The sequence below is a fragment of the Salmo salar genome, chromosome ssa28, assembly GCF_905237065.1.
Source record: "Salmo salar chromosome ssa28, Ssal_v3.1, whole genome shotgun sequence".
NCBI classification, from domain to species: domain Eukaryota; kingdom Metazoa; phylum Chordata; class Actinopteri; order Salmoniformes; family Salmonidae; genus Salmo; species Salmo salar.
Genome location: NC_059469.1, coordinates 40890060 through 40913782, shown reverse-complemented (window position 1 = coordinate 40913782; position 23723 = coordinate 40890060). Strand labels below are relative to the sequence as shown.

At 48.1% G+C, this 23723-nt stretch overlaps 1 protein-coding gene across 1 annotated transcript; it reads left to right on the top strand.

Moving 5' to 3' along the window:
• Window positions 1–1595: 1595 nt before the first annotated feature.
• LOC123731454 (guanine nucleotide-binding protein G(I)/G(S)/G(O) subunit gamma-4-like) lies at window positions 1596–22951 on the top strand. Its single transcript, XM_045710266.1, has 3 exons — window positions 1596–2001; window positions 10262–10363; window positions 22056–22951. Exons 2-3 carry the CDS (start codon window positions 10271–10273, stop codon window positions 22182–22184), a joined length of 222 nt encoding a protein of 73 aa, XP_045566222.1. The 5' UTR covers window positions 1596–2001; window positions 10262–10270; the 3' UTR covers window positions 22185–22951.
• The last annotated feature ends 772 nt before the right edge of the window (window positions 22952–23723 follow it).

Sequence of the window (23723 nt, the reverse complement as noted above, 5' to 3'; positions counted from 1 at the left end):
GAGAGAGAGAGGGCGGGAAGGATCTATGAACCATAGAGAAAGAGACAATCTACATTGGCTGGATTTACCGTGTACGAGCTGGACTGTTATGGACTTACCTGTTGGCGTTTAGACCTGGACCTACCGAGAACCAGATTTGTGTACCGAACCCTGCTATCCTTGACCTTACCTGCGGCCTGGGTGGACCAGGACAGCGAAACAAACACACAGGTACTGTCATGTTCGAAAGAACTTTCATTCTGGGCTGACTTTGGTGACAGTTTCCCACTTAATTTGTGACAAACGCTCCTAACTTTGAAGAGGTTTGCCACAATATATTGAAGCAACATCTCAAGACATCAGTCAGGAAGTTAAAGCTTTGTCGCAAATGGGTCTTCCAAATGGATAATGACCCCAAGCATACTTCCAAAGTTGTGGTAAAATGGCTTAAAGACAACAAAGTCAAGGTATTGGAGTGGCCATCACAAAGCCCTGACCTCATTCCCAAATTTGTGAAACTGAAAAAGCGTGTGCGAGCAAGGAGGCCTACAAACCTGACTCAGTTACACCAGCTCTGTCAGGAGGATAGGGACAAAATTCACCCAACTTATTGTGGGAAGCTTGTGGAAGGCTACCCGAAACGTTTGACCCAAGTTAAGCAATTTAAAGGCAATGCTACCAAATACTAATTGAGTGTATGTAAACTTCTGACCCACTGGGAATGTGATGAAAGAAATAAAACCTGAAATAAATCATTCTCTCTACTATTATTTTGACATTTCACATTCTTAAAATAAAGTGGTGATCCTAACTGACCTAAGACAGGGAATTTTTACTAGGATTAAATGTCAAGAATTGTTAAACTGAGTTTAAATGTATTTGTCTAAGGTGTATGTAAACTTCCGACTTCAACTGTATGTGGGGACTCCTTCAAGACTGTTGGAAAAGCATTCCAGGTGAAGTTGGTTGAGAGAATGCCCAGAGTGTGCAAAGCTGTCATCAAGGCAAAGGGTGGCTACTTTAAAGAATAATACAAAAATATATTTTGATTTGTTTAACACGTTTTTGGTTATTACATTATTCCATATGTCTTATTTCATAGTTTGATGTCTTCACTATTATTCTACAATGTAGAAAATAGTAAAAAATAAAGAAAAACCCTTGAATGAGTAGGTGTGTCCAAACATTTGACGGGTACTGTATAAGCATACCTCCTGACTGGGGGTTATTTTTTAAAGAAACTAAATATGCTTCTCTGCATCTCTGCTAAAATCTGAGTAAAAGATTTAAAGGAATGTGGGTATTATTTAGTAAATTTAGTAATTGCTTGCAAGCTAAGAAACTTAGACAAGCTAGCTACTTGGTGGCTTCTTGGTAGCTAGTTATGAGTTCGGGAGATTGGGAACCTATCTGGGCTAGCCAACTTTATAAAATTGGTAGGTGGCTAGTAGTATTACAGAGAAATAACAACAAAATAATGTACCAATTATTTCGTGAATTATAAAACATTTTAAGGGACAAATCATGGGGCACATGCCCCTGTGTCCCCTGTTAGCATGACGTCTCTGATTTCTTCCCCAAGCCAACCTGTTCTGTTCCAACCACCAAGTGTTTGGTCCTCGCTTCAGCAGCTGGCGACAGACGGACCTGACCCATATTTCCTCGTCATAGCGAGGTCTCCCCCAGCTGAATGTGTAATTCTCTCACCTCCGGATCAAGCTGCTTGCCTCCTGATGGAGCTCCCTCCTCAAACGGAATATGCATAAACACAAGGGACATTTTGGGGAGAGAAACGGCACAGCCACAGCAAGCCGCTGATGAGACTATAGCCTACAGCTCACCGTCAACAATAACACGTATCGTGCTTCGTGGTCTGTCGTCATTCCATCCGGTCTGGAACGTTCCGGGGTTTACCTTTCGAGACCGTTCATCCCCATCGGTGTGATATTTGACAGGTCCCTTTGTTGGGTGGAGTCAAGTCCGCAATTTTCTATATTGGAATCATCACTGGCATCATTTCAGGTGGGTGAAACAAATCGCGTTCATAACAGTTGTTTTCAGGGCTCCTACATGCATTATGATATATTCAAATATTGTAAGTTCAATTGGATATGTTAATTATGAAACAGTAGTGGATTATAGCTTATTGGCTTTAAAGTCATGTAAAACCATTGTAGGCTAAGGAAGGGCGTAGGGGGTATTATAGCAGGAGAACAGCCCATATTGCCGTGGTGATAAATAACCATATTTAGTTGTGTAATAACCAGCCTTAGTTCCACCGTTAGATCTGGTTGAATAATAAGCCCTATATTAAGCCCTATAGTAAGCCCTATATTAAGCCCTATAGTAAGCCCTATAATAAGCCCTATATTAAGCCCTATAATAAGCCCTATATTAAGCCCTATATTAAGCCCTATATTAAGCCCTATATTAAGCCCTATAGTAAGCCCTATAGTAAGCCCTATATTAAGCCCTATACTAAGCCCTATATTAAGCCCTATACTAAGCCCTATACTAAGCCCTATACTAAGCCCTATAATAAGCCCTAATAATAAGCCCTATATTAAGCCCTATAATAAGCCCTAATAATAAGCCCTATAATAAGCCCTATAGTAAGCCCTATAATAAGCCCTATAGGTTATTACACAGTAGCTAGATGATGATACATGATGACCCGGTCTATAACAACATTATCAGTTGGTACCGGGTTATAACAGGTTGTTTTGTGCGCACCCACCATGGAAAATGATTCAGTTGAATAACCTAGTAGCCTAGTTGTCTCATCTCAACATATAAACCAATGTTGAGATGAGAGGCAGGAGTTCAGTTCAACCATTTACAGTGCATCCGGAAAGTATTCAGACCCCTTGACTTTTTCCTCATTTTGTTACCTTACAACTTGGATTTAAAAAAGGTTTACTCTTCAATCTACACATAATGGCAAAGTGAAAAAAGGTTTTTAGATATTTTTGCAAATTTATGAAACATGAAAAACAGAAATGCATTTACGTACGTATTCAGACCCTTTGCTATGAGACTCGAAATGGAGCTCAGGTGCATCCTGTTTCCATTGATCATCCTTGAGATGTTTCTACAACTTGATTGGAGTCCAGCTGTGATGAATTCAATTGATTGGACATGATTTGGAAAGGGACACACCTGTCTATATAAGGTCCCCGCTCCTCCGCTCTCTCCACTGGCTTCCAGTTGAAGCTCGCATCTGCTACAAGACCATGGTGCTTGCCTACGGAGCTGTGAGGGGAACGGCACCTCCGTACCTTCAGGCTCTGATCAGGCCCTACACCCAAACAAGGGCACTCCGTTCATCCACCTCTGGCCTGCTGGCCCCCCTACCGCTGCGGAAGCACAGTTCCCGCTCAGCCCAGTTAAAACTGTTCGCTGCTCTGGCACCCCTATGGTGGAACAAGCTCCCTCACGACGCCAGGACAGCGGAGTCAATCACCACCTTCCGGAGACACCTGAAACCCCACCTCTTCAAGGAATACCTGGGATAGGATAAAGTAATCCTTCTAACCCCCCCCCCCAAAAAGATATAGATGTACTATTGTAAAGTGGTTGTTCCACTGGATATAATAAGGTGAATGCACCAATTTGTAAGTTGCTCTGGATAAGAGCGTCTGCTAAATGACTTGTCTGCAGCGTTGAAGGTCCCCAATAACACAGTGGCCTCCATCATTCTTGTTTGGAACCACCAAGACTCTTCCCAGAGCTCAGCGGCGCCTTGGTCAGGGTGGTGACCAAGAACCCAATGATCACTTTGACAGAGCTCCAGAGTTCCTCTGTGGAGATGGGAGAACCTTGCAGAAGGACAACCATCTCTGCAGCACTCCACCAATCAGGCCTTTATGGTAGAGTGGCCAGACGGAAGCCACTCCTCAGTAAAAGGCACATGACAGCCCTCTTGGAGTTTGCCAAAAGGCACCTAAAGGACTCTCAGACCATGAGAAACAAGATTCTCTGGTCTGATGAAACCAAGATTGAACTCTTTGGCCTGAATGCCAGCATCACGTCTGGAGGAAACCTGGCACCATCCCTACGGTGAAGCATGGTGGTGGCAGCATCTTGCTGTGGGGATTTTTTCCAGAGGCAGGGACTGGGAAACTAGTCAGGATTGAGGGAAAGATTAATAGAGCAATGTACGAAGAGATCCTTGATGAAAACCTGCTCCAGAGCGCTCAGGACCTCAGACTAGGGTGAACATTCACCATCACCTTCCAACAGGACAACGACCCTAAGCACACAGCCAAGACAACGCAGGAGTGGCTTCAGGACAAGTCTCTCAATGTCCTTGAGTGGCCCAGCCAGGGCCCGGACTTGAACCCGATCGAAAGTCTGGAGAGACCTGAAAATAACTGTGCAGCGACGCTCCCCATCCAACCTGACAGAGCTTGAGAGGATCTGCAGAGAAGAATAGGAGAAACTCCCCAAATACAGGTGTGCCAAGCTTGTAGCGTCATACCCAAGAAGACTCAAGGCTGTAATCGCTGCCAAAGGTGCTTCAACAAAGTACTGAGTAAATGGTCTGAATACTTGTAAATATAATATTTCAGTTTTTATTTTTTATAAATGTTTTACAAATCTCTAAAAACCTGTTTTTGCTTTGTCATTATGGGGTGTTGTGTGTAGATCGATGAGGGGAAAAAACGATTTGATCAATTTTAGAATAAGGCTGTAATGTAACAAAATGTGTATAAAGTTAATGGGTCTGAATACTTTCCGATTGCAAGAGACATACAACATCTCTTCCCCATTATGAAGAAAAATGATGAACAACCTCACAAGCCCAACGTCTAGGTGATATCTCTGTTAGGGTTAGACTGGGTTAGACTGGGGTAGACTGGAGTAGACTGGGTTAGACTGGAGTAGACTGGAGTAGACTGGAGTAGACTGGGTTAGACTGGGTTAGACTGGAGTAGACTGGAGTAGACTGGGTTAGACTGGGTTAGACTGGGTTAGACTGGAGTAGACTGGAGTAGACTGGGTTAGACTGGGTTAGACTGGAGTAGACTGGAGTAGACTGGAGTAGACTGGAGTAGACTGGGTTAGACTGGGTTAGACTGGAGTAGACTGGAGTAGACTGGAGTAGACTGGAGTAGACTGGATTAGACTGGATTAGACTGGGTTAGACTGGAGTAGACTGGAGTAGACTGGAGTAGACTGGGTTAGACTGGGTTAGACTGGATTAGACTGGAGTAGACTGGAGTAGACTGGGTTAGACTGGAGTAGACTGGAGTAGACTGGGTTAGACTGGAGTAGACTGGAGTAGACTGGAGTAGACTGGGTTAGACTGGGTTAGACTGGAGTAGACTGGAGTAGACTGGGTTAGACTGGGTTAGACTGGATTAGACTGGATTAGACTGGAGTAGACTGGGTTAGACTGTGGCATTAGGGTTAGACTGGAGTAGACTGGAGTAGATTGGAGTAGACTGGAGTAGACTGTGGTGTTAGGGTTAGACTGGGTTAGACTGGTTTAGACTGGGGAGTTAGGGGTAGACTGGGTTACACTGTGGAGTTAGGGTTCGACTGTGGAGTTAGGGGTTGACTGTGGAGTTAGGGGTAGACTGTGGAGTTAGGGGTAGACTGTGGAGTTAGGTGAGTGGCTGGAATGCCCCTCAGGGCTGATGTAGAGAAGGATGGAATGCCCCTCAGGGCTGATGTAGAGAAGGTTGGAATGCCCCTCAGGGCTGATGTAGAGGTGGATGGAATGCCCCACAGGGCTGATGTAGAGGAGGATGGAATGCCCCTCGGGGCTGATGTAGAGGTGGATGGAATGCCCCACAGGGCTGATGTAGAGGTGGCTGGAATGCCCCTCAGGGCTGATGTAGAGGTGGATGGAATGCCCCTCAGGGCTGATGTAGAGGTGGATGGAATGCCCCACAGGGCTGATGTAGAGGTGGCTGGAATGCCCCTCAGGGCTGATGTAGAGGTGGATGGAATGCCCCTCAGGGCTGATGTAGAGGTGGATGGAATGCCCCACAGGGCTGATGTAGAGGTGGATGGAATGCCCCCACAGGGCTGATGTAGAGGAGGATGGAATGCCCCTCAGGGCTGATGTAGAGATGGTTGGAATGCCCCTCAGGGCTGATGTAGAGGTGGATGGAATGCCCCACAGGGCTGATGTAGAGGTGGCTGGAATGCCCCTCAGGGCTGATGTAGAGGAGGATGGAATGCCCCTCAGGACTGATGTAGAGGTGGCTGGAATGCCCCTCAGGGCTGATGTAGAGAAGGTTGGAATGCCCCTCAGGGCTGATGTAGAGGTGGATGGAATGCCCCCACAGGGCTGATGTAGAGGAGGATGGAATGCCCCTCAGGGCTGATGTAGAGATGGTTGGGATGCCCCTCAGGGCTGATGTAGAGGAGGATGGAATGCCCCTCAGGGCTGATGTAGAGGAGGATGGAATGCCCCTCAGGGCTGATGTAGAGGAGGATGGAATGCCCCTCAGGGCTGATGTAGAGGAGGATGGAATGCCCCTCAGGGCTGATGTAGAGGTGGATGGAATGCCCCTCGGGGCTGATGTAGAGGAGGATGGAATGCCCCACAGGGCTGAAGTAGAGGAGGATGGAATGCCCCTCGGGGCTGATGTAGAGGAGGATGGAATGCCCCTCAGGGCTGATGTAGAGGTGGATGGAATGCCCCACAGGGCTGATGTAGAGGAGGATGGAATGCCCCTCAGGGCTGATGTAGAGGAGGATGGAATGCCCCTCAGGGCTGATGTAGAGGTGGATGGAATGCCCCTCAGGGCTGATGTAGAGGTGGATGGAATGCCCCTCAGGGCTGATGTAGAGATGGTTAGAATGCCCCTCGGGGCTGATGTAGAGGTGGATGGAATGCCCCTCGGGGCTGATGTAGAGGTGGATGGAATGCCCCTCGGGGCTGATGTAGAGGTGGATGGAATGCCCCTCAGGGCTGATGTAGAGGTGGATGGAATGCCCCTCAGGGCTGATGTAGAGGTGGATGGAATGCCCCTCAGGGCTGATGTAGAGGTGGATGGAATGCCCCTCAGGGCTGATGTAGAGGTGGATGGAATGCCCCTCAGGGCTGATGTAGAGGTGGATGGAATGCCCCTCAGGGCTGATGTAGAGGTGGATGGAATGCCCCACAGGGCTGATGTAGAGGAGGATGGAATGCCCCTCAGGGCTGATGTAGAGGTGGATGGAATGCCCCTCAGGGCTGATGTAGAGGAGGATGGAATGCCCCTCAGGGCTGATGTAGAGGAGGATGGAATGCCCCACAGGGCTGATGTAGAGGTGGATGGAATGCCCCTCAGGGCTGATGTAGAGGAGGATGGAATGCCCCTCAGGGCTGATGTAGAGGAGGATGGAATGCCCCTCAGGGCTGATGTAGAGGAGGATGGAATGCCCCTCAGGGCTGATGTAGAGGAGGATGGAATGCCCCTCAGGGCTGATGTAGAGGAGGGATGGAATGCCCCTCGGGGCTGATGTAGAGGTGGATGGAATGCCCCTCGGGGCTGATGTAGAGGTGGATGGAATGCCCCTCAGGGCTGATGTAGAGGAGGATGGAATGGCCCTCAGGGCTGATGTAGAGGTGGATGGAATGCCCCTCAGGGCTGATGTAGAGGTGGATGGAATGCCCCTCAGGGCTGATATAGAGGTGGATGGAATGCCCCTCGGGGCTGATGTAGAGGAGGATGGAATGCCCCTCAGGGCTGATGTAGAGGAGGATGGAATGCCCCTCGGGGCTGATCTAGAGGAGGATGGAATGCCCCCGGGGCTGATGTAGAGGAGGATGGAATGCCCCTCAGGGCTGATGTAGAGGAGGATGGAATGCCCCTCAGGGCTGATGTAGAGGAGGATGGAATGCCCCTCATGGCTGATGTAGAGGTGGATGGAATGCCCCTCAGGGCTGATGTAGAGGAGGATGGAATGCCCCTCAGGGCTGATGTAGAGGTGGATGGAATGCCCCTCAGGGCTGATGTAGAGGTGGATGGAATGCCCCTCAGGGCTGATGTAGAGGTGGATGGAATGCCCCTCAGGGCTGATGTAGAGGTGGATGGAATGCCCCTCAGGGCTGATGTAGAGGTGGATGGAATGCCCCACAGGGGCTGATGTAGAGGAGGATGGAATGCCCCTCAGGGCTGATGTAGAGGAGGATGGAATGCCCCTCAGGGCTGATGTAGAGGTGGATGGAATGCCCCTCAGGGCTGATGTAGAGGTGGATGGAATGCCCCTCAGGGCTGATGTAGAGATGGTTGGGATGCCCCTCAGGGCTGATGTAGAGGAGGATGGAATGCCCCTCAGGGCTGATGTAGAGGAGGATGGAATGCCCCTCAGGGCTGATGTAGAGGAGGATGGAATGCCCCTCAGGGCTGATGTAGAGGAGGATGGAATGCCCCTCGGGGCTGATATAGAGGAGGATGGAATGCCCCTCAGGGCTGATGTAGAGGTGGATGGAATGCCCCTCGGGGCTGATGTAGAGGAGGATGGAATGCCCCACAGGGCTGAAGTAGAGGAGGATGGAATGCCCCTCGGGGCTGATGTAGAGGAGGATGGAATGCCCCTCAGGGCTGATGTAGAGGTGGATGGAATGCCCCACAGGGCTGATGTAGAGGAGGATGGAATGCCCCTCAGGGCTGATGTAGAGGAGGATGGAATGCCCCTCAGGGCTGATGTAGAGGAGGATGGAATGCCCCTCAGGGCTGATGTAGAGGTGGATGGAATGCCCCTCAGGGCTGATGTAGAGGTGGATGGAATGCCCCTCAGGGCTGATGTAGAGATGGTTGGAATGCCCCTCGGGGCTGATGTAGAGGTGGATGGAATGCCCCTCGGGGCTGATGTAGAGGTGGATGGAATGCCCCTCGGGGCTGATGTAGAGGTGGATGGAATGCCCCTCGGGGCTGATGTAGAGGTGGATGGAATGCCCCTCAGGGCTGATGTAGAGGTGGCTGGAATGCCCCTCAGGGCTGATGTAGAGGTGGATGGAATGCCCCTCAGGGCTGATGTAGAGGTGGATGGAATGCCCCACAGGGCTGATGTAGAGGAGGATGGAATGCCCCTCAGGGCTGATGTAGAGGTGGATGGAATGCCCCTCAGGGCTGATGTAGAGGAGGATGGAATGCCCCTCAGGGCTGATGTAGAGGAGGATGGAATGCCCCTCAGGGCTGATGTAGAGGTGGATGGAATGCCCCTCAGGGCTGATGTAGAGGAGGATGGAATGCCCCTCAGGGCTGATGTAGAGGAGGATGGAATGCCCCTCAGGGCTGATGTAGAGGAGGATGGAATGCCCCTCAGGGCTGATGTAGAGGAGGATGGAATGCCCCTCAGGGCTGATGTAGAGGAGGATGGAATGCCCCTCAGGGCTGATGTAGAGGTGGATGGAATGCCCCTCGGGGCTGATGTAGAGGTGGATGGAATGCCCCTCAGGGCTGATGTAGAGGAGGATGGAATGCCCCTCAGGGCTGATGTAGAGGTGGATGGAATGCCCCTCAGGGCTGATGTAGAGGTGGATGGAATGCCCCTCAGGGCTGATGTAGAGGTGGATGGAATGCCCCTCGGGGCTGATGTAGAGGAGGATGGAATGCCCCTCAGGGCTGATGTAGAGGAGGATGGAATGCCCCTCGGGGCTGATCTAGAGGAGGATGGAATGCCCCCGGGGCTGATGTAGAGGAGGATGGAATGCCCCTCAGGGCTGATGTAGAGGAGGATGGAATGCCCCTCAGGGCTGATGTAGAGGAGGATGGAATGCCCCTCAGGGCTGATGTAGAGGTGGATGGAATGCCCCTCAGGGCTGATGTAGAGGAGGATGGAATGCCCCTCAGGGCTGATGTAGAGGAGGATGGAATGCCCCTCAGGGCTGATGTAGAGGTGGATGGAATGCCCCTCAGGGCTGATGTAGAGGTGGATGGAATGCCCCTCAGGGCTGATGTAGAGGTGGATGGAATGCCCCTCAGGGCTGATGTAGAGGTGGATGGAATGCCCCACAGGGCTGATGTAGAGGTGGATGGAATGCCCCTCAGGGCTGATGTAGAGGTGGATGGAATGCCCCTCAGGGCTGATGTAGAGGTGGATGGAATGCCCCTCAGGGCTGATGTAGAGGTGGATGGAATGCCCCTCAGGGCTGATGTATGACCTGGTTCTGGCTTCATCAGTCATATTTCTTTCTTTCTAGATTTCTTCTACTCACACACACACACACACACAGGGACACACACACACACACACACACACAGGGACACACACAGGGACACACACACACACAGGGCCACACCCAGCCTCTTGACTCCATGTGTGTTTGTGCTGCCAGGTCATCATCATGAAGGACAGTGTGGTCAACAACAACAGCATCTCCCACGCCAGGAAAGCTGTGGAACAGCTCAAGATGGAGGCTTGTATGGACAGGATGAAAGTAAGGCACTGCAGGGGTGTGTGCGTGTGTGTGTGTGTGTGTGTGTGTGTGTGTGTGTGTGTTGGAACTGAGAGTGATCCTCCAGGTTTGGCGACATTTATCCCAAATGACACCCTATGCACTACATAGGGAATAGGGGGTCATTATGTAGTGCACTACATAGGGAATAGGGGGTCATTATGTAGTGCACTACATAGGGAATAGGGGGTCATTATGTAGTGCACTACATAGGGAATAGGGGGGTCATTATGTAGTGCACTACATAGGGAATAGGGTGTCATTATGTAGTGCACTACATAGGGAATAGGGGGGTCATTATGTAGTGCACTACATAGGGAATAGGGGGTCATTATGTAGTGCACTACATAGGGAATAGGGGGTCATTATGTAGTGCACTACATAGGGAATAGGGTGTCATTATGTAGTGCACTACATAGGGAATAGGGGGTCATTATGTAGTGCACTATATAGGGAATAGGGTGTCATTATGTAGTGCACTACATAGGGAATAGGGTGTCATTATGTAGTGCACTACATAGGGAATAGGGTGTCATTATGTAGTGCACTACATAGGGAATAGGGTGTCATTATGTAGTGCACTACATAGGGAATAGGGTGTCATTATGTAGAGCACTACATAGGGAATAGGGGGGTCATTATGTAGTGCACTATATAGGGAATAGGGTGTCATTATGTAGTGCACTACATAGGGAATAGGGTGTCATTATGTAGTGCACTACATAGGGAATAGGGGGTCATTATGTAGTGCACTATATTGGGAATAGGGTGTCATTATGTAGTGCACTATATAGGGAATAGGGTGTCATTATGTAGTGCACTACATAGGGAATAGGGGGTCATTATGTAGTGCACTACATAGGGAATAGGGGGTCATTATGTAGTGCACTACATAGGGAATAGGGGGTCATTATGTAGTGCACTACATAGGGAATAGGGGGTCATTATGTAGTGCACTACATAGGGAATAGGGGGTCATTATGTAGTGCACTACATAGGGAATAGGGGGTCATTATGTAGTGCACTACATAGGGAATAGGGGGTCATTATGTAGTGCACTATATAGGGAATAGGGTGTCATTATGTAGTGCACTACATAGGGAATAGGGGGTCATTATGTAGTGCACTACATAGGGAATAGGGGGTCATTATGTAGTGCACTATAGGTGCAGAGTGACAGATTGACCAGTATAATCATGTTGATCATAACAGATCCCTGTCAGCGTAGTGCCGTGAGGTCTAAGGTCTGGGCCGGTGTATTTATATCTGGAAACCTATATTTTGGGGCGTGTTTAGATTATTTAATGGATGATAATTGTTCAAAGCAAAACTTGACTTTCATTCGAAAAGTGGCAGCTCATAAAATTGACCTTGGGAGATAAATATATGTTTACAGATTCAACAAGTTATTCAGTTGGATAGGATCCAAGGGAGGGCTCTCTATATATATTTGGACACCTACTCATTCCAGGTTTTTTTTCTTTATTTTGACTATTTTCTACATTGTAGAATAACAGTGAAGACATCAAAACTATAAAATAGCACATATGGAATCATGTAGTAACCAAAAAAAATAAACATAGATTTTTATATTTGAGATTCTTCAATGTAGCCACCCTTTGCCTTGATGACTCCCGATATTTCACAGTGGAAAGAACCTCCTCCCACTCCTCCCTTTCCCCAGATGGTGGGATAGTGTGTCTGTAAAAGGAGAGGGAGTTGTCACGGCTGTCGTATAGATGAGACCGAGCGGGTACGTGAATAATCATACTTATTTATTAAAGTGAACACGAAAAAAACAATAAACAAAGAACGACAGGAACAGTTTAGCAGGCTAACTAAAAAGCAGTGCTAAAACAACTACCCACAAACAAACAGGTGAAAACAAGCTCTTTAAATATGACTCTCAATCAGGAACAACGATGAACAGATGTTCCTGATCGAGAGCCACACAGACCAACAAAGAAATACAACCACTAGAAAAACCCTAGAATACAAAAACCACAACATACACCAAAACCCCGGAACACATAAATAAAACACCCCTCTACAATACACATAAACCCCGAACCACATAAAACAAATACCCTCTGCCACATCCTGACCAAACTACAATAACTAATACTCCCTCTACTGGTCAGGACGTGACAGGAGCGAAGCAGTTGGACAGGGATCACAGATCTCTATTTTATTTTTATTCCACCTGTCATGACATTGCCCTCTTTGGGTACAGCGAGCACTATTTCCCCCTCCCTCTGCACCAGCCCTTTTCTATGCACCATCCCCCTACCTCTGTCTCCCACACCCAGGCTGCTGTGGTCAAAAGAGGTCGTAAATTCCTATGAGGAGACCCTCTCCTCATGGCCACAGTATAGAGAGAGAGTGAGTTTCATAGAGAGGACAAAGGAATTTCTTCCAGCTCACAGAACTGGAGAACTGAACGACATTTATGTTCTGGAGAAGGTATAAAAGATCGGTGAAGAATCCAGCTACGAACTGGTCCGTTTGGTACAATTTTGTGAAACTCATGGGAGACAATACGGCCACATTACCATAACGCTGTTTATACAATAGCCTCAGCTATGAGGCGTACATCTAATGGTGTATAAAATGAATGAATAAGGATGAAGCTATTTGTGAAATTGTGTAATGTGATTTTGGACTGTTTAATGAAGGAAACTCCAATTCCCTTTGGAGTTTAACTAAATCAGAGGACCGCCCCATGAGCACAGTTATGGTCTGGCGTCATGGGACAGGCCCTTTTCTGCTCTTCCGAATAAAACCCCCCACCTAGGTTTTCTATCACCAGACCAGCTTACCTCGATAACGAGAGGGCCAAGGTTTGCAGACCATGCATTTCTCTTGCTGAACTTTTAACCATACCACGTGGTTAAACTCAGACTATCGATACCGACAGAATAAGAACAAGTCTTTGATATTAATTACTAGCCTGCAGCTAGGAATTCGGTATCATTGAACGCGAAGACCGACAACCGCTGAAACAGCAATTCTATAACGACATGAATGAATGTTATTCTGAATTATCCATTCTAACCACGACGGAGAGAGAGAGTGGACAAACTCTCCAACAGAAACAAACTTTGTAACAGAGATCCCGACGACACACTGAGCGTAAATATATATATTGATTGCAATTATTCCTGAATGAGTGAGCGTTCATGTGCAAAGGATTAGCATTTCAATTGTTATAATATTCAACTCTGTAGTGCCTTCTCAGCTGACCCCAACCCCCTTTTGTCTAACAAGCCGCCATGCCAGTTTAGCCCACTAGGGCACATTCTCCTATCATTTCCTTGTAACCATATCTGTTTGTTATACATTTCTGTGAATTACTTAGTTAGTAAATAAATGATTTTAAGACAATTGATGTATGGATGACTCATAGTGAAGACTGGGTTCGTGCAGATAACCAACAATTTATGCCGTTTGGAATGAGACTAACGTGAGGTAAAGAATAATTCATTAATTCGAAGACTAATTGATCAGATATTAAAATATCTGAAAGTTATATTAGGAAAATTATAACTTTGTAATCTGAAGATTTTCCTTGGTGCCCCGACTTCCTAGTTAATTACAGTTACATGATTAATCAGTTTAATCGCATAATAATAGTTACAGAGAGTTATTTGATGAATAGGTCTTCAGTTTTAATGATGCCAAAGACACGACACACCTTTATTTAACCAAGTAGGCCAGTTGAGAACAAGTTCTCATTTACAACTGCGACCTGGCCAACATAAAGCAAAGCAGTGCGACAAAAACAACACAGAGTTACACATGGAATAAACAAACATACAGTCAATAACACAATAGAAAAATCTATGTACAGTGTGTGCAAATGTAGAAGAGAACTGGAAGGAAAGGCGACCTAAGTAAGTTTAAGACCTAAGGGGGTTTGGGGATGACCAGTGAAATATACCTGCTGGAGAGCGTGCTACGGGTGGGTGTTGCTATGGTGACCAGTGAGATGAGATAAGGCGGGGCTTTACCTAGCAGGGTCTTGTAGATGACCTGGAGCCAGTGGGTTTGGCGACGAGTATGAAGCGAGGGCCAGCCAACGAGAGCATACAGGTCGCAGTGGTGGATAGTATATAGGGCTTTGGTGACAAAACGGATGGCACTGTGATAGACTGCATCCAATTTGCTGAGTAGAGTGTTGGAGGCTATTTTGTAAATGACATCGCCGAAGTCGAGGATCGGTAAGATAGTCAGTTTTACGAGGGTATGTTTGGCAGCATGAGTGAAGGAGGCTTTGTTGCGAAATAGGAAGCCGATTCTAGATTTAATTTTGGATTGGAGATACTTAATGTGAGTCTGGAAGGAGAGTTTACAGTCTAACCAGACACCTAGGTATTTGTAGTTGTCCACATATTCTAAGCCAGAACCGTCCAGAGTAGTGATGCTGGACAGGCGGGCAGGTGCAGGCAGCGATCGGTTGAAGAGCATGCACTTAGTTTTACTTGTATATAAGAGCAGTTGGAGGCCACGGAAGGAGAGTTGCATGGCATTGAATCTCGTCTGGAGGTTAGTTAACACAGTGTTCAAAGAAGGGCCAGATGTATACAGAATGGTGTCGTCTGCGTAGAGGTGGATCAGAGAATCACCAGCAGCAAGAGCGACATCATTGATATATACAGGGAAAAGAGTCGTCCTGAGAATTGAACCCTGTGGTACCCCCATAGAGACTGCCAGAGGTCCGGACAAGAGGCCCTCCGATTTGACACACTGAACTCTATCTGAGAAGTAGTTGGTGAACCAGGCGAGGCAGTCATTAGAGAAACCAAGGCTATTGAGTCTGCCGATAAGAATGTTGTGATTGACAGAGTCGAAAGTCTTGGCCAGGTCGATGAAGACGGCTGCACAGTAATGTCTCTTATCGATGGCGGTTATGATATCGTTTAGGACCTTGAGCATGGCTGAGGTGCACCCATGACCAGCTCTGAAACCAGATCGCATAGCGGAGAAGGTACGGTGGGATTCGAAATGGTCGGTGATCTGTTTGTTAACTTGGCTTTTAAAGACTTTAGAAAGACAGGGTAGGATAGATTTAGGTCTGTAACAGTTTGGGTCTAGAATGTCCCCCCCTTTGAAGAGGGGGATGACCACGGCAGCTTTCCTATCTTTGGGGTTGTCAGATGATACGAAAGAGGTTGAACAGGCTAGTAATATGGTTTGCAACAATTTCGGCAGATAATTTTAGAAAGAGAGGGTCCAGATTGTCTAGCCCGGCTGATTTGTAGGGATCCAGATTTTGCAGCTCTTTCAGAACATCAGCTATCTGGATGTGGGTGAAGGAGAAATGGGGAGGCTTGGGCAAGTTGCTCAGTGCTGTTGACCAGGGTAGGGGTAGCCAGGTGGAAAGCATGGCCAGCCGTAGAAAAATGCTTATTGAAGTTCTCAAATATCGTAGATTTATCGGTGGTGACAGAGTTTCCTATCCTCAGCGCAGTGGGCAGCTGGGAGGAGGTGCTCTTATTCTCCATGGACTTTACAGTGTCCCAAAACTTTTTGGAGTTTGTGCTACAGGATGTAAATTTCAATTTGAAAAATCTAGCCTTAGCTTTCCTAACGGACTGTGTATATTGTTTCCTGACTCCTCTCCTCTATACAGCGTATTCACTCTCTGTGCGTCTTATTGAGGGATCACTGGTGTCATTAATTGCCTAATCACACAGAGGAATGTGATCTGTGCTAATGAGTGGAGCTCTCCTTCGAACTTCTATCCTCCTCTCCATCACGAGGCTCTACTGTAATTACAGATAGACAGTCTGGACCCCTCCTCTCCTCACGAGGCTCTACTGTAATTACAGATAGACAGTCTGGACCCCTCCTCTCCATCACGAGGCTCTACTGTAATTACAGGTAGACAGTCTGGACCCCTCCTCTCTCTCCATCACGAGGCTCTACTGTAATTACAGATAGACAGTCTGGACCCCTCCTCTCCATCACGAGGCTCTACTGTAATTACAGATAGACAGTCTGGACCCCTCCTCTCTCCATCACGAGGCTCTACTGTAATTACAGATAGACAGTCTGGACCCCTCCTCTCCATCACGAGGCTCTACTGTAATTACAGATAGACAGTCTGGACCCCTCCTCTCCATCACGAGGCTCTACTGTAATTACAGATAGACAGTCTGGACCCCTCCTATCTCTCCATCACGAGGCTCTACTGTAATTACAGATAGACAGTCTGGACCCCTCCTCTCCTCACGAGGCTCTACTGTAATTACAGATAGACAGTCTGGACCCCTCCTCTCCATCACGAGGCTCTACTGTAATTACAGATAGACAGTCTGGACCCCTCCTCTCCTCACGAGGCTCTACTGTAATTACAGATAGACAGTCTGGACCCCTCATCTCCATCACGAGGCTCTACTGTAATTACAGATAGACAGTCTGGACCCCTCCTCTCCATCACGAGGCTCTACTGTAATTACAGATAGACAGTCTGGACCCCTCCTCTCTCTCCATCACGAGGCTCTACTGTAATTACAGATAGACAGTCTGGACCCCTCCTCTCCATCACGAGGCTCTACTGTAATTACAGATAGACAGTCTGGACCCCTCCTCTCCATCACGAGGCTCTACTATAATTACAGATAGACAGTCTGGACCCCTCCTCTCTCTCCATCACGAGGCTCTACTGTAATTACAGATAGACAGTCTGGACCCCTCCTCTCCATCACGAGGCTCTACTGTAATTACAGATAGACAGTCTGGACCCCTCCTCTCCATCACGAGGCTCTACTGTAATTACAGATAGACAGTCTGGACCCCTCCTCTCCATCACGAGGCTCTACTGTAATTACAGGTAGACAGTCTGGACCCCTCCTCTCCATCACGAGGCTCTACTGTAATTACAGATAGACAGTCTGGACCCCTCCTCTCCATCACGAGGCTCTACTGTAATTACAGATAGACAGTCTGGACCCCTCCTCTCCATCACGAGGCTCTACTGTAATTACAGGTAGACAGTCTGGACCCCTCCTCTCCATCACGAGGCTCTACTGTAATTACAGATAGACAGTCTGGACCCCTCCTATCTCTCCATCACGAGGCTCTACTGTAATTACAGATAGACAGTCTGGACCCCTCCTCTCTCTCCATCACGAGGCTCTACTGTAATTACAGATAGACAGTCTGGACCCCTCCTCTCCATCACGAGGCTCTACTGTAATTACAGATAGACAGTCTGGACCCCTCCTCTCTCTCCATCACGAGGCTCTACTGTAATTACAGATAGACAGTCTGGACCCCTCCTCTCCATCACGAGGCTCTACTGTAATTACAGATAGACAGTCTGGACCCCTCCTCTCCATCACGAGGCTCTACTGTAATTACAGATAGACAGTCTGGACCCCTCCTCTCCTCACGAGGCTCTACTGTAATTACAGATAGACAGTCTGGACCCCTCTTCTCCATCACGAGGCTCTACTGTAATTACAGATAGACAGTCTGGACCCCTCCTCTCTCTCCATCACGAGGCTCTACTGTAATTACAGATAGACAGTCTGGACCCCTCCTCTCCATCACGAGGCTCTACTGTAATTACAGATAGACAGTCTGGACCCCTCCTCTCCATCACGAGGCTCTACTGTAATTACAGATAGACAGTCTGGACCCCTCCTCTCCATCACGAGGCTCTACTGTAATTACAGATAGACAGTCTGGACCCTTCCTCTCTCTCCATCACGAGGCTCTACTATAATTACAGATAGACAGTCTGGACCCCTCCTCTCTCTCCATCACGAGGCTCTACTGTAATTACAGATAGACAGTCTGGACCCCTCCTCTCCATCACGAGGCTCTACTGTAATTACAGATAGACAGTCTGGACCCCTCCTCTCCATCACGAGGCTCTACTGTAATTACAGATAGACAGTCTGGACCCCTCCTCTCCATCACGAGGCTCTACTGTAATTACAGATAGACAGTCTGGACCCCTCCTCTCCATCACGAGGCTCTACTGTAATTACAGGTAGACAGTCTGGACCCCTCCTCTCCATCACGAGGCTCTACTGTAATTACAGATAGACAGTCTGGACCCCTCCTATCTCTCCATCACGAGGCTCTACTGTAATTACAGATAGACAGTCTGGACCCCTCCTCTCTCTCCATCACGAGGCTCTACTGTAATTACAGATAGACAGTCTGGACCCCTCCTCTCCATCACGAGGCTCTACTGTAATTACAGATAGACAGTCTGGACCCCTCCTCTCTCTCCATCACGAGGCTCTACTGTAATTACAGATAGACAGTCTGGACCCCTCCTCTCTCTCCATCACGAGGCTCTACTGTAATTACAGATAGACAGTCTGGACCCCTCCTCTCCATCACGAGGCTCTACTGTAATTACAGATAGACAGTCTGGACCCCTCCTCTCCATCACGAGGCTCTACTGTAATTACAGATAGACAGTCTGGACCCCTCCTCTCTCTCCATCACGAGGCTCTACTGTAATTACAGATAGACAGTCTGGACCCCTCCTCTCCATCACGAGGCTCTACTGTAATTACAGATAGACAGTCTGGACCCCTCCTCTCCTCACGAGGCTCTACTGTAATTACAGATAGACAGTCTGGACCCCTCTTCTCCATCACGAGGCTCTACTGTAATTACAGATAGACAGTCTGGACCCCTCCTCTCCATCACGAGGCTCTACTGTAATTACAGATAGACAGTCTGGACCCCTCCTCTCCATCACGAGGCTCTACTGTAATTACAGATAGACAGTCTGGACCCCTCCTCTCTCTCCATCACGAGGCTCTACTGTAATTACAGATAGACAGTCTGGACCCCTCCTCTCCATCACGAGGCTCTACTGTATTACAGATAGACAGTCTGGACCCCTCCTCTCTCTCCATCACGAGGCTCTACTGTAATTACAGATAGACAGTCTGGACCCCTCCTCTCCTCACGAGGCTCTACTGTAATTACAGATAGACAGTCTGGACCCCTCTTCTCCATCACGAGGCTCTACTGTAATTACAGATAGACAGTCTGGACCCCTCCTCTCCATCACGAGGCTCTACTGTAATTACAGATAGACAGTCTGGACCCCTCCTCTCTCTCCATCACGAGGCTCTACTGTAATTACAGATAGACAGTCTGGACCCCTCCTCTCCATCACGAGGCTCTACTGTAATTACAGATAGACAGTCTGGACCCCTCCTCTCTCTCCATCACGAGGCTCTACTGTAATTACAGATAGACAGTCTGGACCCCTCCTCTCTCCATCACGAGGCTCTACTGTAATTACAGATAGACAGTCTGGACCCCTCCTCTCCATCACGAGGCTCTACTGTAATTACAGATAGACAGTCTGGACCCCTCTTCTCCATCACGAGGCTCTACTGTAATTACAGATAGACAGTCTGGACCCCTCCTCTCCATCACGAGGCTCTACTGTAATTACAGATAGACAGTCTGGACCCCTCCTCTCCATCACGAGGCTCTACTGTAATTACAGATAGACAGTCTGGACCCCTCTTCTCCATCACGAGGCTCTACTGTAATTACAGATAGACAGTCTGGACCCCTCTTCTCCATCACGAGGCTCTACTGTAATTACAGATAGACAGTCTGGACCCCTCCTCTCTCTCCATCACGAGGCTCTACTGTAATTACAGATAGACAGTCTGGACCCCTCCTCTCCATCACGAGGCTCTACTGTATTACAGATAGACAGTCTGGACCCCTCCTCTCCATCACGAGGCTCTACTGTAATTACAGATAGACAGTCTGGACCCCTCCTCTCCATCACGAGGCTCTACTGTAATTACAGATACAGTGCATTCGGAAAGAGTTCAGACCCCTTGACTTTTTCCATATTTTACATTACAGCCTTATTCTAAAATGTATATTAAAAAAAGTCTACAGACAATACCCCATAATGACACAATACCCCATAATGACAAAGTGAAAACAGTTTTTTTTTTATGTTTGCAAATGTAAAAAAAAAAGGTAAAAACAGAAATACCTTATTTTAGAAGTTTTGGAACCACCAAGACTCTTCCTAGAGCTGGCTGCCCGGCCAAACTGAACAATCGGGGGAGAAGGGCCTTGGTCAGGGTGGTGACCAAGAACCCAATGATCACTGTGACAGAGCTCCAGAGTTCTTCTGTGGAGATGGGAGAACCTTCCAGAAGGACAACCATCTCTGCAGCACTCCACCAATCAGGCCTTTATGGTAGAGTGGCCAGACGGAAGCCACTCCTCAGTATAAGGCACATGACAGCCTGCTTGGAGCTAAAGACTCTCAGACCATGAGAAACAAGATTCTCTGGTATGATGAAACCAAGATTGAACTATTTGGCCTGAAATGCCAAGCGTTACGTCTGGAGGAAACCTGGCACCATCCCTACGGTGAAGCGTGGTGGTAGCAACATCATGCTGTAGGGATGTTTTTCAGCGGCAGGGACTGGGAGACTAGTCAGGATCAAGGTAAAGATGAACGGAGCAAAGTACAGAGAGATCCTTGATGAAAACCTGCTCCAGAGCGCTCAGGACGATCGAACATCTCTGGAGAGACCTGAAAATAACTGTGCAGCGACGCTCCCCATCCAACCTGACAGAACTTGAGGATCTACAGAGAAGAATGGGAGAAACTCCCCAAATACAGGTGTGCCAAGCTTGTAGCGTCATACCCAGGAAGACTCGAGGCTGTAATCGCTGCCAAAGGTGCTTCAACAAAGTACTGAGTAAATGGTCTGAATACTTATTGAAATGTGATATTACATTTGCAAAAATTTCGAATAAACCCGTTTTTGCTTTGTCATTATGGGGTGTTGTGATGTCATTATGGGGTGTTGTGATGTCATTATGGGGTGTTGTGATGTCATTATGGGGTGTTGTGATGTCATTATGGGGTGTTGTGATGTCATTATGGGGTGTTGGTGTGTATATTGATGAGGGAAAAAAAATGTGTAATACATTTTAGAATGCGGCTGTAATGCAACAAAATGTTATAATAGTCAAGGGGTCTGAACACTTTCCGAATGCACTGTAGACAGTATGGGACCCTCCTCTCTTCTCCTCCTGCCCTCACCTCCTCCCCTCCTCCTCCTCCTCCCATCTCTTTTCCTCCTCCCCTCACCTCCTCCCCTCTCCTCCTCCCCTCCTCCCCCCTCCCCTCTCTTCTCATCCTCCCCTCCTCTCCTCCTCCTCCTCCCCTCTCTTCTCCTCCTCCCCTCTCCTTCTCCCCTCCTCCTCCTCCTCCCCTCTCCTTCTCCCCTCCTCCTCCTCCTCCTCCTCCCCCCTCCCCTCTCTTCTCCTCCTGCCCTCACCTCCTCCCCTCCTCCTCCTCCTCCCCTCCTCCCATCTCTTTTCCTCCTCCCCTCACCTCCTCCCCTCTCCTCCCCCCTCCTCCCCCCTCCCCTCTCTTCTCATCCTCCCCTCCTCTCCTCCTCCTCCTCCCCTCTCTTCTCCTCCTCCCCTCTCCTTCTCCCCTCCTCCTCCTCCTCCCCTCACCTCCTCCCCTCTGCCTTATCATACCTAATCATAAACGGTCTTTCTCCCCTGTTCCTGTCTCACCATCCCTCTCTTCTCCTCCTCCTCTCCTTCTCCCCTCCTTCTCCTCCTCTCCTCTCCTCTGCCTTATCATACCTAATCCTAACGGTCTTTCTCCCCTGTTCCTGTCTCACCATCCCAGGTCTCCAAAGCAGCAGCGGATCTGATGGTGTATTGCGACGCCCACATACGTGACGACCCCCTCATCGTGCCCGTGCCAGCCTCGGAGAACCCCTTTAGGGAGAAGAAGTTATTCTGCACCATCCTCTGATGCCCAGTCGGGGGCAGACCAGCCTGGTGTCTCCTCTTCTGTCTTCACCGTACCAAGCTAACAAAACGCTGTGAAAGTAACCAGGAAGTGAATGCCCTTTCAGCCTTGTAGTTTTTAAACTTTTGTATTTTTTTTAATTTTTTTTTTATGGTCTTCAAGTACAAAAAACATAGATACATTTTCTTCATTAAAAAGAATCTTCATAAAAGGCATCTTTTAGAAGTAAATTCAACCTTTACGCCCAATCAAAGCCCAGTACCCGGAAGTAAAGCGGAAGTGGTCTTCTCTTTAACAGCGAACTAACTAACGTTACTGCCACTAGCTTAATAACATCCTTCTGGCTACTGTTGAGTTGGGTTGAGGTTGCCAGGTGGACACTGTGTTGTTGGGCAGCTCTGTCCCAGGTGGCTGCATTGGGGAGGGTTTACATACTTTTCCATCTGGCAACCCAGTGACTGCGTCTGCGTGTTAGTCTCCAGTGTCGTTTCATTGGTTGGTTTGTTATAGCTTCTTCTTCGTTGTTAGAGAGAAGCTTTATGATAGCATGATGAGATTATCTTTTTATTAACATGTCTTTTTTGTTTTTGTTTACACTAGCTTATTTTATTTACACGCCTCAGGAAACAAACACAAACCGTGGGAATGTTTTTTAAATGTATTTCTAAAGCCCAGTATTTTATATAGGATCGAACCAACATACCATATAGCATGTTAGTCCCCACTATCCATTTCACATTACCATCAGGAAGGAGGGAGATGAGATGGGGGAGGAGGGGGGAGAGAGAAAGGGAAAGAAGATGGGGAGAGGAGAGGGAGCGGAGATGGGGAGAGGGAGCGGAGATGGGGAGGGAGGGGAGAGGGGAGGGAGAGGAGATGGAGAGGAGAGGGAGAGGAGAGGAGATGGGGAGGGAGGGGAGAGGAGATGGGGAGAGGGAGAGGAGAGGGAGAGATGGGGAGGGAGAGGAGATGGGGAGGGGGAGATGGGGAGGGAGGGGAGAGGGGAGGGAGAGGAGAGGGGATGGAGAGGGATAGGGAAAGAAGATGGGTGGAGGGAGGGAGGGAGGGAGGGAGGGAGGGAGGGAGAAAGAAAGAAAGAAAGAAGATGGGGAGGGAGGGGGAGATGGAAGGGGAGATGGTGAGATACTAGGTCCTCTATAATGTCTCTACTGGTGTCTCCCAGGGCTTAGTATTAGGTCCCCTTAAATGTCTCTCTACTGGTGTCCCTCAGGGCTTAGTATTAGGTCCCCTTTAACTTCTCTAGGGCCGGCGGGACGAAATCGTCCCACCTACGTAACAGCCAGTGGAATCCTGTGGCGCGTTATTCAAATACCTTAGAAATGCTATTACTTCAATTTCTCAAACATATGACTATTTTACACCATTTTAAAGACAAGACTCTCGTTAATCTAACCACACTGTCCGATTTCAAAAAGGCTTTACAACGAAAGCAAAACATTAGATTATGTCAGCAGAGTACCCAGCCAGAAATAATCAGACACCCATTTTTCAAGCTAGCATATAATGTCACAAAAACCCAGA